The sequence below is a fragment of the Pinus tabuliformis genome, chromosome 5_2 (genome assembly GCF_031772625.1).
Source record: "Pinus tabuliformis cultivar Carrire ecotype Pingquan chromosome 5_2, CPIR1, whole genome shotgun sequence".
In the NCBI taxonomy this organism is placed as follows: Eukaryota; Viridiplantae; Streptophyta; class Pinopsida; order Pinales; family Pinaceae; genus Pinus; species Pinus tabuliformis.
The window spans coordinates 815,837,201-815,854,738 of record NC_142306.1 but is presented as its reverse complement, the minus strand read 5'-3'; the positions used below and the strand labels follow the sequence as shown (position 1 = coordinate 815,854,738).

Genomic DNA, 17,538 nt, shown 5'->3' with positions numbered 1-17,538 from the left:
TATAAGGTAAACTACAGAGTCGAACGCAATAATTAATCGTAATAAGAAACACACCTTTCTTTAAGACTGTTATATAAATTAGATGTACTTCTAGTACGAGTAATACAAACAATGTTTTGATAAGATGAAAAAATTTCAGAAAAGGAATCTAAGCATATCTAAACATATTAAACACGCAAAATCCCAGGGTTCACAAGGCAGTAGTGTTGTACGTTAGCATGATGGTTGATTGGTTGTCAGTATGTTTGTCTGCTCGACCTTACCCAACTCCTCTACAAGGCATGTTGTGTGGGGGTGTGCATGTGATGTGGAGCAAGAAAACATACACTGCACCATCCTAGACACTACAACTATAGTCACTCCTTGCACAAAGTAATATTATATATGATATCACAAATAAACCACGCGAGAAAACGAATAACAAATATATAGAGCGACAAATTAATCATAAACATACTTGTTAGCCCTTAGCTAATGTTATAGCAACAACAACCATGAAAAATAAGCCCTAAAATTGTGAACCTCAATATAACATTTCATTTTATTATGTATCAAATTTCTTGGAAAATCTCAAACCTCACACCCATTAAAAAGAGAAAACTACCCTGAAGCCATGACAAAAGGATAAATCGATTCACATAAACACATATTTTAGTCAATTAAAGCACTTATCCACAAAAAACACATATTTCAGTCGATTAAAGGACAATATTCTTATGTAGGAAAAAAATATGGCTCACTAATTGTTCAAGATGCATTGGTACAATGTCTAGAGTATCTTCACCTTGACCTCCATAGACTATACAATTGTGGTCACTCACTACACAAAGAAGATCGATATAGTTGAGTGTGAGACCACAAATAAAACATATAATAAATTGAAAAGCAAGCAAATGGATTCATAAATGAACGAAAAATAATTGTGAGTGAAATGCTTTGCATATAGTTAAGGTGATTCACCTTCATTTATGAATGATAACCTCCATCTCATGTCTTTGATTTTGATTTTCTCTCCTGGTTGCCTTCCCTTCCTTTTGCACATCCAATAAACAAAACCAAGACCAAACTACAAGAAATCAGAAGAAAAAAAAAATGTAAAACAAAGCTAAACGAGTAAATAGTAGTAGCAATCATGAAAAATAAGCAGTAAAGATGTGAACATAAGTATTAAACTTTTTTTATTTATTTCATATCAAACTTTTAGGAAAAATTCTTGAATCTCACACACATGAACAAGATCATACTACCTCGAAACCATTACAAAAGGATAAATGGTTGTGCAAAAAGAAAATATTTCGATGTATTAAAGGACAATAGTATTTTGTAGGAGAAAAGTATGGCTCACTCATCCTTTGTGCCAAGTTTGTAGAATTTCTACTTTATCTTCACCACTTGACCTTTGTAGATTATACAATTGTGGTCGTTCCCTACATAAAGAAGATTATTATAGTTGATAATGAGAGCATAGATAACACATAAAAAATTGAATAACAAACAAGTGGAGCCGCAAATTAGCAAAAAATATTTTTAAGTGAAATGCACTGCGTATAGGTATGTTAGCTCACCTTTATTTATGAACAATAAGGTCCATTTTCTTTGTCTGTTTCCTTCATTTCTTTCTCTAGTTGCTTCCTTCATTTCCTTTTCCACACCCAACAAATGAAACCAAAACCAAACTACAAAAAAAGATTTAGAAAAAAACAAAAAACGAAGAAAAATAAGTACAACTCAAAACATGGCCATGCTCAAACTCAATGGAGCAAGCCATTTGCACTAGATATACAATAAAATATTAGATTTCTAATAGAATTTAAACAAGAGAGTTTAAAGGTATGAACTTGTCATGCAACTTAGTTCGAGTCCAATTATATTATGTGCTATATCTAAAAAAAATATAAATTTTATAAACTAGATGTACTTCTACTACGAGTAATACAAACAATGTTTGCAGTAGCATTGTACGTTAGCACGATTGTTGATTGGTTGAAGAGTTAGTATGTTTGTCTGCTCGACCTTACCCACCTCCTCTTCAAGGCACGTTGTGTGGAGGTGTGCATGTGGTGTGGAGCAAGAAAAATACGTTGCACCATCCAAAACACTGCAACAATAGTCAATATTATCTATGAGATCACAAATAAACCACATCAGAAAATGGATAACAAATATATACAGCGAAAAATCAATCATACACATATATGTTCGCCCTTGGCTAATGTTATAGCAGCAACAACCATGAAAAATAAGCCCTTAAATTGTGAACCTAAATATAACATTTCCCTTTATTATGTATCAAAGTTCTTGGAAAATCTCAAATCTCACACCCATTAACAAGAGCATACTACCCTGAAGCCATGACAAAAGGATAAATCGATTCGCAAAAAACACATATTTCAGTCGATTAAAGGACAATATTCTTATGTAGGGAAAAAATATGGCTCACCAATTGTCCAAGCAGCGTTGGTACATTGTCTAGGGTATCTTCACCTTGACCTTCACAAACTATACAATTGCAATCACACACTACACAAAGGAGATCGATATAGTTGAGTGTGAGATCATATATAAAACATTTAATAAATTGGAAAGCAAGCAAATGGCTTCAAAAATGACTGAAAGATAATTGTGAGTGAAATGCATTTCATGTAGTCAAGGAAATTCACCTTCATTTAAGAATGATAGCCTCCATCTTATGTCTTTCCCCAAACTACAAGAAATGAGAAAAAAAATGTAAAGCAAAGCTAAACAAGTACAACAAAAAGCATGATTATGCTCAAATTCAACAAAAACAAAACATGTCGACAATAAAAAAGAAAAAATTGCAAACTTCCCCTTTGAACATTATCTCTACTGCGGTGTCCTCTCCTCAGCTGAAAGGAAAAAAAAGTAGAGTGAATAACATTAAAATTCAAACATAAATAGTAATGGTAAGCATATTTCAAAACCAATAATTATTCATAATACCAAACACACCTCCTCTAGAGTTTGTTATATAATGATAAACACTCCATTTTGTATTCCACTTACTCGTGCTCACGAGAACAAGACATCTACAACAAATACATAATAAGATGTTAAAATCAATATACAATTTAAATTGGAGAATTGAATGCAATAATTAATCATAATATGAAACATACTTGTCTTTGAGATTTGTTATATAAAGTGGGATAATCCATTTTCTTTTTCATGTATCCATGATTTTGACGGATTGTAGTAAATAACAAATACATAATAAGATGTTAAAATCAATATACAATTTAAACTGGAGAATTGAATGCAATAATTAATCATAATATGAAACATACTTGTCTTTGAGATTTGTAATTATTCATAATACCAAACACACCTCCTCTAGAGTTTGTTATATGATGATAAACACTCCATTTTGTATTCCACTTACTCGTGCTCACTAGAACAAGACATCTACAACAAATACATAATAAGATGTTAAAATCAATATACAATTTACACTGGAGAATTGAATGCAATAATTAATCATAATATGAAACATACTTGTCTTTGAGATTTGTTATATGAAGGGGGATAATCCATTTTCTTTTTCATGTATCCATGATTTTGACGGATTGTAGTAAATAACAAATACATAATAAGATGTTAAAATCAATATACAATTTAAACTGGAGAATTGAATGCAATAATTAATCATAATATGAAACATACTTGTCTTTGAGATTTGTTATATAAAGGGGGATAATCCATTTTCTTTTTCATGTATCCATGATTTTGACGGATTGTAGTAAATATAACTTACTACACACCAACAAATGCGCTTTAATTGTTTCAGATGGTATTTAGACCAGAACACATTCAATTCAACAAATGCCTTTAATTATTTTAGTCAGAATTTAGACCATAACACATTGAATTCCCATGGTGGGAGCCCTCTCTCCAGAGAGAGCTTTATAAATAGAAAATCAAGCAGACTTACTCTAAGAACTTGTGACAAGGGTTAGCTAAGATAGCATTGAAGCTATCTAGATATCAAATTGTTTAGAGTAATTCAATATAGTCATGTCATAGTAATTTGAATGAATAATCTTTTGCATACTCGTGTGAATGCCAACATTTTGGCTTTTTGTTTTAGAGATTCATAGTGAGGAGACAATTTGTTATTGCAATGCCTGACAAACCCAATTCTATGACTATCACTAATGCTTGCAGCTTGTGGATGGCTCTTGATACGTTCTAGATGATCTTAGGGATTTTTCAATTGCCTGTCATATGTCAAGGGGAAAGGGTTACTAGTCTCAAGCTAGAACTTCTAGGAAAAACATTTGTTGCTTCAACAACTTCTTATTTAGATAGTGAATTTGTGTACATAAGGTCAAGCTATGGAGATTTGTAGCTTATTAAATTGCATCAGTAGCTAGTCGTTTCAATCTCACATGTAAAAGTTTTGGAAATATATGTAAATATTGATCTTATAACGAACTTCTATATTTTAGATGAAAGTCAAGCATAAGGTCAAGTTATTCCCTGATTTGGAGCATTTAAAGAGGGTTTTCTCTTCTAGTTTGCAGTGATGAGCATGCATCAACATAGCTACTGCGCAAAAAGGAGATTTGATCATATTTGATAGTACCCACTAGATTTTCTATAATTGTAGTCACAATGTTCTTGAGGTTCTTTTGGCCACTTAAGGGGTTATATTGTCTATCTAGAAATTGGAGAAACATTTGGTCATTTAGTTTGATATAAATCCTATTGATGATGATCCTATGTGGATTGGATGGGCATATATTTAACTGTGGATTGGATGGGCATATATTTAACTTTATAACTAATATGAGTAGAGGGAAATTATCTGATAAGAAAGAAATTTCATTGCGTATGAAGGCAATCAGTCTTTGCACTTTTCGGCCTAGGAATTCAATGCATATTTTTGCGGTGTCACATAGGAGTGGCAGGCTTACAACTATATACAATAGCTTTGCCAATCATGGTAACTTACGGCTTGTCGTGTCTGATGGAAACAAAAGGGCCAAGGAGTAGTGCGCGGGCTAGGTGGTGATTTCAACAATATTTGGAGCCTACAACAAGATTAGGCCACCCATAAGTGTGAGGAGAATCATTGCAGAAAACATTGGCTTCCTTATGTTTGTGGGCAATACAGCTCTCGTACACCTTGCTAACCTTGCTAGTTACCAAATCATACAAAATGAATCTCATAAAATAGGACTTTGGTGCATAGTTTTGGTCAATGAGTTGCCATACAAGAAAATTGTTATCTTCTTCACAATTTTTTCCCTACACTAATGTCGCTTATACAAACTCTGGGTTGGTGATTATTTTTTGTTGCAAATTGTTTTTAGCTTAAAGAACTCTAATACAAAGGTGGTCTTCTCATACCTTTCATGACTTCTTTCTTTGTTCGTTCCACGACTATAAAAATCATTATGTTTTATATTTGTATGCAGACATTGACCTGCAATCTCTTCCATCTTGCTAGCAAGCATAAGCAATTGAACACCCAACGATATATAAAACCGCACAATTGTTTGGCTACAAGATCATGTTTAAGTCTACACAACACAAAATTAAAGGGGTTGCGGTGATTTAGAAAAATGTTTTGGATTTAAATGATTTCACTGCAGGCATCAGAGACGATCTCAAAAAGTTCTTTGGGAGTAAAGTATCATTGAAGCTTCTCAGCATATCTCAAAATGATTCTAGCAATGAAAGTGCAAAGTTAAGTGAAATGTGCTTCTACAGGACTGGATCTTTACTGATGAAGGAGTCATCATTCTCATACCACCTATCCTTGGGTTTGTGTGAGTTTGCACCACAATAGGTTTTGCCCTTTTGTGGGAAAAGAACCCAAGCATTGGGATTTTGTAGCGAAGGTGTGGGTGTGAAATCAAGAAAGGGAATTATTATTTATTCATTGTTGAAAGTGGAGAACCCTTAGAGGAGCAAGGGTGACCTAAGGCTACGATGAAGGATCTTGATCAAATGAAGAAATTAATTTTCCTTTAGTTAGTTAGGGTTTGTCTAGAAACTTCAAGTCTCCCTAGAATTGGAAAGATACCATTTGAGGGCCAAGTCTAAAATCATGAGAAAACTAGAAGAAGGGAAGTTGTGATACTCATTTTATTATCCAACAAGTGCAATTCTTCTCAAGTGAGGACTTATCCAATGAGGTCACATACCTCAGGAAGCCGAGCTATATAAAGGGCGAGAAGAAGGGTTTCATGTTTGCCTTTTTGTCTCATGCTCTTGTTCAGGTTCAAGGATGTTGGTTGAGTTTGGTGAGGGTTTTAGTGGGCAAATCTGTGCATCCAAGTAGTGGAAGAAACTAGTGGAAAAGGGTCGAAATTTCTGGGCTAATAGCAGTGGCACTTATGTGATCTAGCCGTAGAGTTTTGTACCTTATTAGAGGGCAAAAACACCAAGAATAAGGTTGTTTTGGTATGCTGTGAGGATTTGAGGAAAGTTGTAGTAACGCCGCATGCCTTAGAGGACCAATGCAACAAGTACAGGGTAGGAAGAAGGGTACTGCAGGTCTTAGGTAACCCTAGATTTGGGGCCGCAAAGATCTGTAGCAAGGCCTAGGATATCAGTTAAGAAAATGACCAGAACCATGGTTGCTTGGAGGCTAAGTGGTAGCATCCTCAAGGAGATAGATTGCTAAGGTTGGAGGGTTGTCCATGAGGTTTTGGACAACAGTTTTGATATGCCGCAGTTAGGGCTTCTTCCTATGCAGAGAGCCATCCTATCGTCTATCGAAATCTCAGTGAAAGAATAACCCAGATCTGTGATGAATGAAGAGGGTCGAGACCCTAGAAAGGGAGCCAGATGACTCTTTGTTGTGGGTAGAAGTTTGAGATGGAATGACAGCGACAAGGGTGATGTAGTAAAGGAAAAGAGAAGGTTTGTTCAAAGGTTTGAACAACAGTTGTAATTAGCCCTAAGAACAGGGATATAGTTTTGAGAAATCTAAGGCATCATGAAGTAGGTGATTTCTCTTAATTAGTAACTGCTTGTGAATGACTTTTACTTCATTAGATTAGGATCTTCTAGTTGCTTAAGTTATTAGTGTTCTTCTTCATCAAAGAGTTACTAATGCATGAACATAAATAGACAACAGACACAAAATGTAGGCTATCAGCCAGGGCCAAAACCTCTCACTCTATCAGAGGAAAACCCGCACAAATTCTTCTTATAGAGATTCCAATTGACGAATACCAAGACTAAGACCTTTGACCTAGTGGCCTCTCCAAAACAAGGACACAAGTTCTCTTGACAGTCAACCTTCTTGTCGACTCCTCTTCCACTTCGATCTTTTGAGCATTGAGACATTGTCACCACCGAGTTCTTATCGAGAGATATCTTGTGAGACCTCCTCGCTGTCATCATCAACGAACTGTGGTTGTACCAAACTATTATGTCCTCAAGATTGTATTTCTGAATCGAGACAAAGAGACCCTTTATTGTGAGATAGTACTGAGTGTCTCTGCCATCTCGTATCCTAGACCTCGCTCCTACACCGAAACAATCTCTGTATTATTTATCCAAGACTTACCTCATACGAAATTCCAAAGTGATCTCTGAACTTCTTCACTGTGATTAGCCCATAAGAGATCCTCGTTGTCCCTTACTTATCTATCTAAGTTCCAACCGCACTGTAGCCTTCTATACCGAACTGTGGCACTGAAACTTACACCTGAAATGTTCATACGAATCTCAGAGTGTAATCCGAACTTGTCTCTTCATTAGGCCACCCGAAATCCGAACTTGTCTCTGTCACTGTTACCCGAAAGAACCAAAGATATGTTTGAACTCACTGTTGAAATGCAAAGTGCCTTCACCCATATATATAATGGTTGCCTTCTATAAATAAGTCGACCTGTGATCTTGAACCGATGTGTGTCCAAACAAGTGAGCTGATGTGAGATTGTTATTTCATTTTGAAGTCGACATGAAGAGGAGGACTTGTGCTTGTCGTCAGAGGGCTATCTAACAATCTTATTGACTCATATACATTCTTCATACATGACATTAACTCTATACGACTTTTATGACAAATCCTAAAGGCTCTAAATGGGAGCCATCTAAAATAAAATCTCTTGCTCATGAAACCCATGAAGCAAGCAATAATAAATTTATTTTCTTATTTTCATCATTTACAAAAATCATAATTACATGTCATTATGAAGATTGAACCTAGTTATACTTTTCAACAGTCCCTCTTAACTAGGGAGGTATTCATAATGGTACTTGGTCATTCTCAATCTGAAGAATTTCTCATAAGAAGAATCAAATTGGTAACCCATTTGATTAGCATCATATCAACCAGCATTATTACATAGCAAGGCCTCGACTAACAACTCTATCTCTCCATAAGATCTGAGCTCAATGCTAGCGAGACCAATGATTTATAGACACCCTCATCATTGTCTCTCTCGGAACACACCCCACCCGGGTTCACAGGGTGTATTCCATGAGGACTATTCTTATCTTGGACTCCCCAGCCCTCAAAGAATATCGGTCCTCTACGACTACTCTTATCTTGGATGCCCTATCTCATCCTCAAAGAGTATTAGATGCCAAATGATTACCCAATTGATCCAGGTGGATGTTGGTGGCCACCCACCTATCCCATTTGGACCCCCACAACTGTCTCTTTCAGTTTTCAGTTTCCTTAATTATAGCGCAGTTTACTATTTTTAGCAGTTTTTTGGGTCCTAAACTTCCGGAGCCGTTTTGAAGCCCTAAACGACGTTTTTTGGGGAAATCCATCGCCAGCGATTTTTCTGATAAAAATCGTCTTTTCCGTCGTAGTCCTGGGAGAGATCTTTCCAACGGGCTATCATGCGTGTCAAACGGAGATAATACGACCAATTCGCGACCCCGGGAAGTTGGTTGTCCAACTCACCCCAAAATGGGGCCCACAATTTGGTGTTTCATCTTCTAGGGTTAGGTTTTGGATTGTGAAGGGTTTTCCATTGTTTCTCAATAATAAATAGGCCTTCGAGCCTCATTGTAAACACAGTTAAGAAGCATGTAGCCGACACATCTCTTCTCAGAGATAAGCTACCATCGCCCTCGCTGGGTTATTTCTATTTGTAAGCATATTTCAGTATTCTCCATTAATAAAATGAAGTATTATTTCCGCTGCATCTCTGTTTTTATGGTTATCGCATCTCTGTATTTATGGTTATCTCTGTAATCTATTGCGTTCCTGTTTAAATCCGGATCAGTGGTATCAGAGCTGTCTGCTTTTTCTCTGTTTTTCTTTGCATGTCCCCAACGAGGTCGGGATATAAGGAGTTAGGTCTGGAATTGGTCGAACCTTTGCAAGACTAGCCTCGCAAATCTCGACGACCTCCCATGGCGAATGAGAAGAAAAACGAGGGGGCAAGAGATCCTATCAAAATCTTGCTCGAAGAAGCCCTCGAGCAGCAAAGGAACGCGATGATGGACATCTTTGCCCAAATCCTTCAGCGGCTACCTAGAGGCGACGCATCGGCTTCCAACAGCTACTCTGGAAATGCCACACCGTTTAAGGTACAAGTTAATTTTGAAATCCCCATCTTCGAGGGTCAAATAGACGCAGATGCCGTAGATAAATGGTTAAATCTGCTCGATGGGTATTTTTCTCTTCATGAATTTTTAAGTCGGGAAAAGATTGTTTTCGCTCTTCTCAAAGCAGCCCCCCACATCAAGGACTGGTGGGAAACCTACTGCGAACAGAAGGATGAAAGTACAGGCTCACTATTTTCAGTCGCACCCACTTGGAATGACTTCCGGGATGCCATCAAGGAGCAGTACTACCCTGTCAAAAGCTATGAGGACAAATACATCAAATGGACCACACTGCGGCAGGGACGAGACCAAGATGTGTCGGAGTTCACAAACATTTTTCATACCCTTCGCACACAATTGGGTATCAAAGATTCTGAGCTGCATCTGGTACTCAAATACCGCGGCTGCCTACACAGATACATCCAGGAAGAGATGGAGTTCTTGAACATCTCCTCACTCAGCACAGCATACCGATACACTATCAAAATCGAGCAAAAGTTCAAACAGAAGAAGCGAGACTTTGGATCTGCAAATCCAAAGCCCAAAGGACAAAGCCAAGGCGGGGTGACCCAAGACAACCCCTCTAAGCTGCAAGAAAAGAACAACACCACGAAGCCGAAGAAGGACACAGGAAAGTGGTGTGAGTTCCACAAGAGTCTCACTCATAACACAAGTGAGTGTCGGACCAAGCAGTCGCTGGTGGCCGAGTTGAAGGCTTCTGAATCAGATGCATGTTCTGACTCTGAGCCGGAACCCGACAAGGGGGATGGCAAAGGGAAGCAAATCATTGATGCGGATCCTAGTGCCACTGCCAAGATCCAGAAGAATGAGCCCGAAGAGCCAGAGCAGGGGTAACGTCTTTTCCACTCACAGATGTGGGTGAAGGGTTCGCCGCTGCAATTCATTGTCGATAGTGGCAGCCAAAAGAACCTCGTTTCAGCAGAGGTCGTGAAGCGGTTGGGCCTACCAACTACGCCACACCCACAACCGTACAGTATCGGGTGGCTTCACGAAGGACGAGATCTCAAAGTTCACCAGCAGTGCCGCCTTCCCTACAGCATCAAGCCCTTCACAGACGAGGTATTGTGTGATGTTACACCTCTGGATGTTTGTGATGTATTACTAGGCCAACCATACTTATGGAGGCGACATGCTGTATATGAGTCAAGGCCTCGTGCTGTCATTATTTCTTTGAATAATTCATTATACAGGATACCGGAGGTAGCCCCACCTACCGCCACCTCTTTGATCACTGCTAAGAAAGGCAGCAAGCTCATCTCACAGACTAGGAAATTTATTTTCTGTCTGGTTCGCTCCCAAAGTAAGGGGAAGATCGTTGCTACATCCATGACCCCCGTGAAGGGTTCCTCCACACAGCAGCAGCAACAGAGGGATACAGGCGTGACAGAACACAAGAACAACTTCTCCTTACCCGGAGGGGTACCACACAAGCTTCAGGTGGGCGACAAAGTTTGGTTACATTTGCAAAAGGAACGCCTTACCAGAACCCATCAGAAACTCAGACCACTTCGACATGGTCCTTACACCAGTAACAAGGCTATGGAAAACAATGCTTTGAAGCACAACATTCCTTCATTCCTCCGCTTGGACCGAGTGTTCAATGTGGACCGTCGTCTACCATGCTCCCCACCATTCCTGGACACATCAGAGATTGCAGAACAGCTCACCAGAGACCCAGCTCAGCAGAAGCTTCCTCATCTCAGGGAGGAACTCAACGCAATGGGGACCATTGCTTCATAAGGGGGGAGGAATGATCCAGGTGGATGTTGGTGGCCACCCACCTATCCCATTTGGACCCCCACAACTGTCTCTTTCAGTTTTCAGTTTCCTTAATTATAGCGCAGTTTACTATTTTTAGCAGTTTTTTGGGTCCTAAACTTCCGGAGCCGTTTTGAGGCCCTAACCGACGTTTTTTGGGGAAATCCACCGCCAGCGATTTTTCTGATAAAAATCGTCTTTTCCGTCGTAGTCCTCGGAGAGATCTTTCCAACGGGCTATCATGCGCGTCAAACGGAGATAATACGACCAATTCGCGACCCCGGGAAGTTGGCTGTCCAACTCACCCCAAAATGGGGCCCACAATTTGGCGTTTCATCTTCTAGGGTTAGGTTTTGGAATGTGAAGGGTTTTCCATTGTTTCTCAATAATAAATAGGCCTTCGAGCCTCATTGTAAACACAGTTCGAAACAGTTAAGCAGCATGTAGCCGACACATCTCTTCTCAGAGATAAGCTACCATCGCCCTAGCTGGGTTATTTCTATTTGTAAGCATATTTCAGTATTCTCCATTAATAAAATGAAGTATTATTTCCGCTGCATCTCTGTTTTTATGGTTATCGCATCTCTGTATTTATGGTAATCTCTGTAATCTATTGCGTTCCTGTTTAAATCTGGATCACCAATCCTCCATTTTGTCTTCCCATGTGAAGACTAGAATAATGTGCCTATCTCTCCCTCTCAATTAGGGAGGATATATCAATTCCAATAAAGGAATGTACTCATTCCTATAGACGAAATGTACCTAAGCTCCCTCTTGGCTTAGGAATTTCCAAGTTTCTTCCAAGTAAGAAACTTGTTTCCAGGCTTCCTCTTAATTAGGGACCTACAGCAGCTCCTCAGGGGGAGATAATGGGACAACCAACTGCTTGAAGAGCTCCTTCCTTCAAAGTCATGAATTTCTTTGTCAAGGAGTCTTCATCTCTTGGGACTTCTTCATAGGGCACAAATCATCCATCACTTTCATTCATGAGTTAGTGATGTTATCATTCCTTTCATCAAAAAGTGATCTATCAGTCTACATTTGGCCTCGCTTCATGTTATGTTGCCTTCATCATGCTTTCTTCTTCGGAAAGATCTTACATCCTTCTACATGGTTATCTTGGAAGACATCCACGGTTCTTCCCTTTGGCAGCCCTACATAAGCCCATCCAGATACTAGTTCATAAATAAGAAATGAACACTTAAATCATAATTACCTTTTTGATGGTCTTTCATCATGACATCTTCCTGTAGGCATCAACATCCAACGTACATGTTGACACATCTCCTAAAGATATGTATTGTCAAGGGTCTCCATCTTTTCCAGACTTCCATCAGAGTCTTCATATCTTTCTGGGAGATATCATAGTCAAATCTTCTTGGTCTTCCGAATGTTGATTGCCTTTACCATGGTTGCATATGTTATGATCTCTTCCTTCCTTTCTTCACACATTTCATTCCCAGGAGATTCCAATCAGAGTTCCTCAATTGTATTCAATCATGTCATACTTCATATGAGGACATATTATGTTGATTTCATCTAGTGTCACTCATGCCTTCCAGCATTCTTTCATAGGAGGAGATTCCTTTCCTTTGATCATGCTTCTCAAAATAATCAGAGTTCCTCAATTGTATTCAATCATGTCATACTTCATATGAGGACATATTATGTTGATTTCATCTAGTGTCACTCATGCCTTCCAGCATTCTTTCATAGGAGGAGATTCCTTTCCTTTGATCATGCTTCTCAAAATAGAGCAGTGATCTAAGTTATACAACATGACTTTATAATATCGAATACAAGCATACATACCTCGTTTACCTTTAGGTCATCTAGGCTCCTTTCAGCAGCTTCCTTGATTGAAAATATATTCAACCCCTTGATCTGCTTCATCTCCTACGTCATCATACCATCATCCCATGAATTCCACAAGTGGGAGTTCCAGATGAAACACTTGTTTCCTCTCTAGATCGGTGAACCCTCCTATGAGGATTCCATCAAAGAATCTTGAGGATCTCGCATATCCTTATCCAACAAATGTTTCCTTTTGGCTGATGTATGATGAGCCTTGTCCTTGTTGACTTCTTCCTTTCCTTAAGTTTCCAAAGAGGTTCCCAAGAGCTATATCCTTCATATTTGATTGCCATAGATTTTGTTCTAGACATCCTTCATGTTTCCTTATGGTGATTGTCCCAAGCTCTTGCTTTAATGCTTTTCCTTGTTCAGCGTCCTCCACTTCTTTGGTGAAATGGAATTCTTCTCTACTTTCTTTGTTAATGTCCCTCCACTTCTTTGGTGAAATGGAATTCTTCTCTATTTTCTTTGTTATTGTCCCTCCACTTCTTTGGTGAAATAAAATTCTTCTCTACTTTCTTCATTATTGTCCCTTTTGAGCTTAGGACAATCTTTCCTGTAATGCCTTGAAACTTAGCTATGTTCTTCTCTCCTTTCGAGAAATGTCTAAATACCTTTTTCCCTCAACCTGTCTTCTTCTATCTTGCATAGAAACCACAAGTTGTTGAATGGGAAAGACATCTTATCCTCATAGACATTTGTTACCTTGATCATCAGTTAGTGCATTTAGAACAATGAAGATTCTCTCCAAGATCTTGTACTTCAAATCTTATGAAGATAACCTTTTATCCTTTGATACCTTCAATTTGTGTAGATCAGATCTAAGTGATATGACCTTTCTTATCGCATCTTTAGAGAATAGCTCCACCAGTTTATCATATATCTCTTTGATGTCTCCAATCTTGCTATATAGGGGTGAGGGGACCTTTGACTGATTTCATAAGAATCCCTTGAGCCCTTCGATCCCTTTCCATGTACTCAGATAATGTTTGACCTTCGGATAGTTTGGAGACTTTTCCATTGAAATGACTTCACTTTCTTCGAGGACTATGTCTATCCTTCTTTTCCATGCAAGGAAGTTCAATGACCCAACGAGCTTATAGATCTCCTTGCAAAACAAAGTCATTTTCCTATATTAGATTATAGAATCAAAGATACTTACTTGACAAGTGAAGATGAAATCTTCAACTTGATCCCTTTGATGGTGGTTGATGAAGATGTATTAGTGCCCTTGTGGATGCTCTTCTTCCAAATGAAATCCCTTCTTCAATAGAAGGAGATAGCCCCTTTTTATGATGACAACACCTTTGATCTAGCTCCTTTTGATGATGTTGATTGATGAGGATGTCTTGATGCTTCCTCGAATGATCTTCTTGGAACCTTCTGAAGATGATGAAGGTGACTTTAGCCTTCTTTGGATAATTAGCCTTCAAGATACTTTGACTTCGTCGGTGGTGAATGCGTGTAGATCAGAAATGCTTCTAAGGTTTCGACCTTCTTCAAGATGATGTGATCTTTTTGCTTCTCTTGGTTGTCTATACTTTGGGCTACCTTGCTTTGTAGATCTCTTCACCTTAATAAGGGTCTTGGTCTTTTGAAAATGATTAGAGGATCCAAAAGTTTTGTTGGAGTATACTTCTTCTTTGATCTAGGGTTTGATACTTTGATGTAGATCTTGACTTCACATTGACATTCTTTGTCTCGCTTTGATACCTTTCTTAAAACTCGATCCTTGTGTCTCCTTAATCAGATGCCCCTCCTTGACTTTAGCACCTTACGTCTGATACCATGTTGAGAAATCTAGGGCATGAAGAATTAGGTGATTTCTCTTAATTAGTAGTTGCTTGTGAGTGACTTTTACTTCAATAGATTAGGATCTTATGGTTGCTTAAGTTATTAGTGTTCTTCTTCATCAAACAATTACCAATGCATGAACATAAATAGACAAGAGACACAGAATGTAGGCCATCAACCAAGGCCAAAACCTCTCAGTATTTGAGAGGAAAAACCGCACAAATTCTTCTTATTAAGATTCCAATTGACGAATACCAAGACCAAGACCCTTGAACTAGTAGCCTCTCCAAAACAAGGACACAAGTTCTCTTGACAGTCAACCTTCTTGACTCCTCTTCCACTTTGATCTTTTGAGCATTGAGGAGTTGTCACCAACGAGATCTTATCGAGATCTCTTGTGAGACCTCCTCGTTGTCATCATCAACGAACTGCGGTTGTACCAAACTGTTATATCCTCAACACTGTGTTTCTGAATAGAGACAAAGAGACCCTTTACTGTGAGATAGTATCGAGCTTGTCTCTGCCATCTTGTATCCTAGACTGAGCTGCTACACCGAAACAATATCTGCATTATTTATCTGACACCTACCTCATACGAAATTCCAAAGTGATCTTTGAACTTCTTCACTGTGATTAGCCCAAAAGAGATCCTCGTTGACCCCTACTTATCTATCTGAGTTCCATCCGAACTATAGCCTTTTATACCAAACTGTGGCACTGAAACTTCCTCCTGAAATGTTCATACGAATCTCAAAGGGTAATCCGAACTTGTCTCTTCATTAGGCCACCGGAAATCCGAACTTGTCTCCTCATTAGGCCACCAGAAATCCGAACTTGTCTCTATCATTGTTACCCGAAAAAACCAAACAGATGTCAACACTCACTGTGGAAATGTGAAGTGCCTTCACCCATATATATAATGGTTGCCTTCTATAAATAAGTCGATGGATGATCTTGAACCGGTGTGTCTCCAAATAAAGACGACGTGAGATTGTTATTTCATTTTGATTTAGGAAACAATCTTGAATCTCACACACATGAACAAGATCATACTACCTCGAAAAGATTACAAAAGGATAAATCGTTGTGCAAAAATAAAATATTTTGATTTATTAAAGGACAATAGTATTTTGTAGGAGAAAAGTATGGCTCACCCATCCTTTGTGCCAAGTTTGTAGAATTTCTAGTGTATCTTCACCACTTGACCTTTGTAGATAATACAATTGTAGTCATTCGCTACATAAAGAAGATCATTATAGTTGAATATGAGAGCATAGGTAACACATAATAAATTGAATAAGAAACAAGTGGAGCCACAAATTAGCAAAAGATAATTTTAAGTGAAATGCATTGCATATATGTATGTTAACTCACCTTCATTTAGGAAGAATAACCTCCACTTTCTCAGTTTGCTTCCTTCATTTCTTTCTCTGCCCGCGTCCTTCATTTCCTTTTCCACACCCAACAAACGAAACCAAGACCAAACTAAAAAAAAGTGAAAAAAAAAACAAAGGAGAACGAGTAAAACACACCCAACAAATGAAACCAAGACCAAACTACAAAAAAAGAGCAAAAAAACAAACAAACAAACAAAAAGAAAGGAAAGCAAGTACAACTCAAAGCATGGCCATGCTCAAACTCATAAAACAAAACATACAAACAAGAAAAAAGAAAAATTGCAAATATCCCCTTTGCACATCATCTCTCCTACAATGTGCTCTCCTCTGCTAAGAGGAAAAAAAGTGGGTTAAATAAGGTTAAAATATACACAATATTAGTAATGGTAAACATATTTCAAAACCAATAATTATTCATAATAGAAAACGCACCTCCCCTAGAGATTGTTTTATAATGATGGACACTCTCCTTTGTATTCCACTTGTCCATGCTCATCAAAACAAGCCATCTACAACAGATACAAAATAAGATATTAGAAGCGTTATATAAGTTAAACTAAAGAGTCGAACACAATAATTAATCGTAATAAGAAACACACATTTCTCTAAGACTGTTATATAAAAGGGGAGAGCCCATTTTGTATTTCATGGATTCATCCTCAATGGAGGAAGCCATTTGCACTAGATATACAATAAAATATCAGATTTCTAATAGAATTTAAACTAGAGAGTTTCAAGGTATGAACTTGTCATGCAACTTAGTTCGAGTACAATTATATTATGTGCTATATCTCAAAAGTATATATATTTTTTAAACTAGATGTACTTCTACTACGAGTAATACAAACAATGTTTTCATAAGATGAAAATTGTTAGTAAAAGGAAATTAAGCATATCTAAACATATTGAACACCCAAAATCCCGGGTCCACAAGGGAGTAGTGTTGTGCATTAACACGATGGTTGATTGGCTGCCAGTATGCTTGTTTGCTCAACCTTACCCACCTCCTCTACAAGGCACGTTGTGTGGGGTTGTGCATGTGATGTGCAGCAAGAAAACATACGCTGGACCATCCTAGACACTACAACTATAGTCACTCCACAAAGTAATATTATATATGATATCACAAATAAACCACGTGGGAAAATGAATAACAGATATGCAGAGT

At 38.1% G+C, this 17,538-nt stretch overlaps 1 protein-coding gene across 1 annotated transcript in view; it reads right to left on the bottom strand.

Annotated features, from left to right (window-relative positions):
• The window catches only part of LOC149161799 (protein TOPLESS-RELATED PROTEIN 2-like), a 95,959-nt gene that overhangs the window by 29,547 nt on the left and 48,874 nt on the right, over positions 1–17,538 (bottom strand). Inside the window, exons 46-56 of the mRNA XM_089437046.1 lie at positions 16,803–16,879; positions 16,348–16,697; positions 3,347–3,423; positions 2,971–3,047; positions 2,661–2,867; positions 2,441–2,520; positions 2,023–2,098; positions 1,566–1,676; positions 1,346–1,427; positions 961–1,031; positions 741–820 (exon numbers count right to left, since the gene is read on the bottom strand). Of these exons, the coding sequence (XP_089293172.1) occupies positions 16,820–16,879 (60 nt within the window). The 3' untranslated portion in view covers positions 741–820; positions 961–1,031; positions 1,346–1,427; ... (6 more) ...; positions 16,348–16,697; positions 16,803–16,819. The remainder of the gene's footprint in view (positions 1–740; positions 821–960; positions 1,032–1,345; positions 1,428–1,565; positions 1,677–2,022; positions 2,099–2,440; positions 2,521–2,660; positions 2,868–2,970; positions 3,048–3,346; positions 3,424–16,347; positions 16,698–16,802; positions 16,880–17,538) is intronic.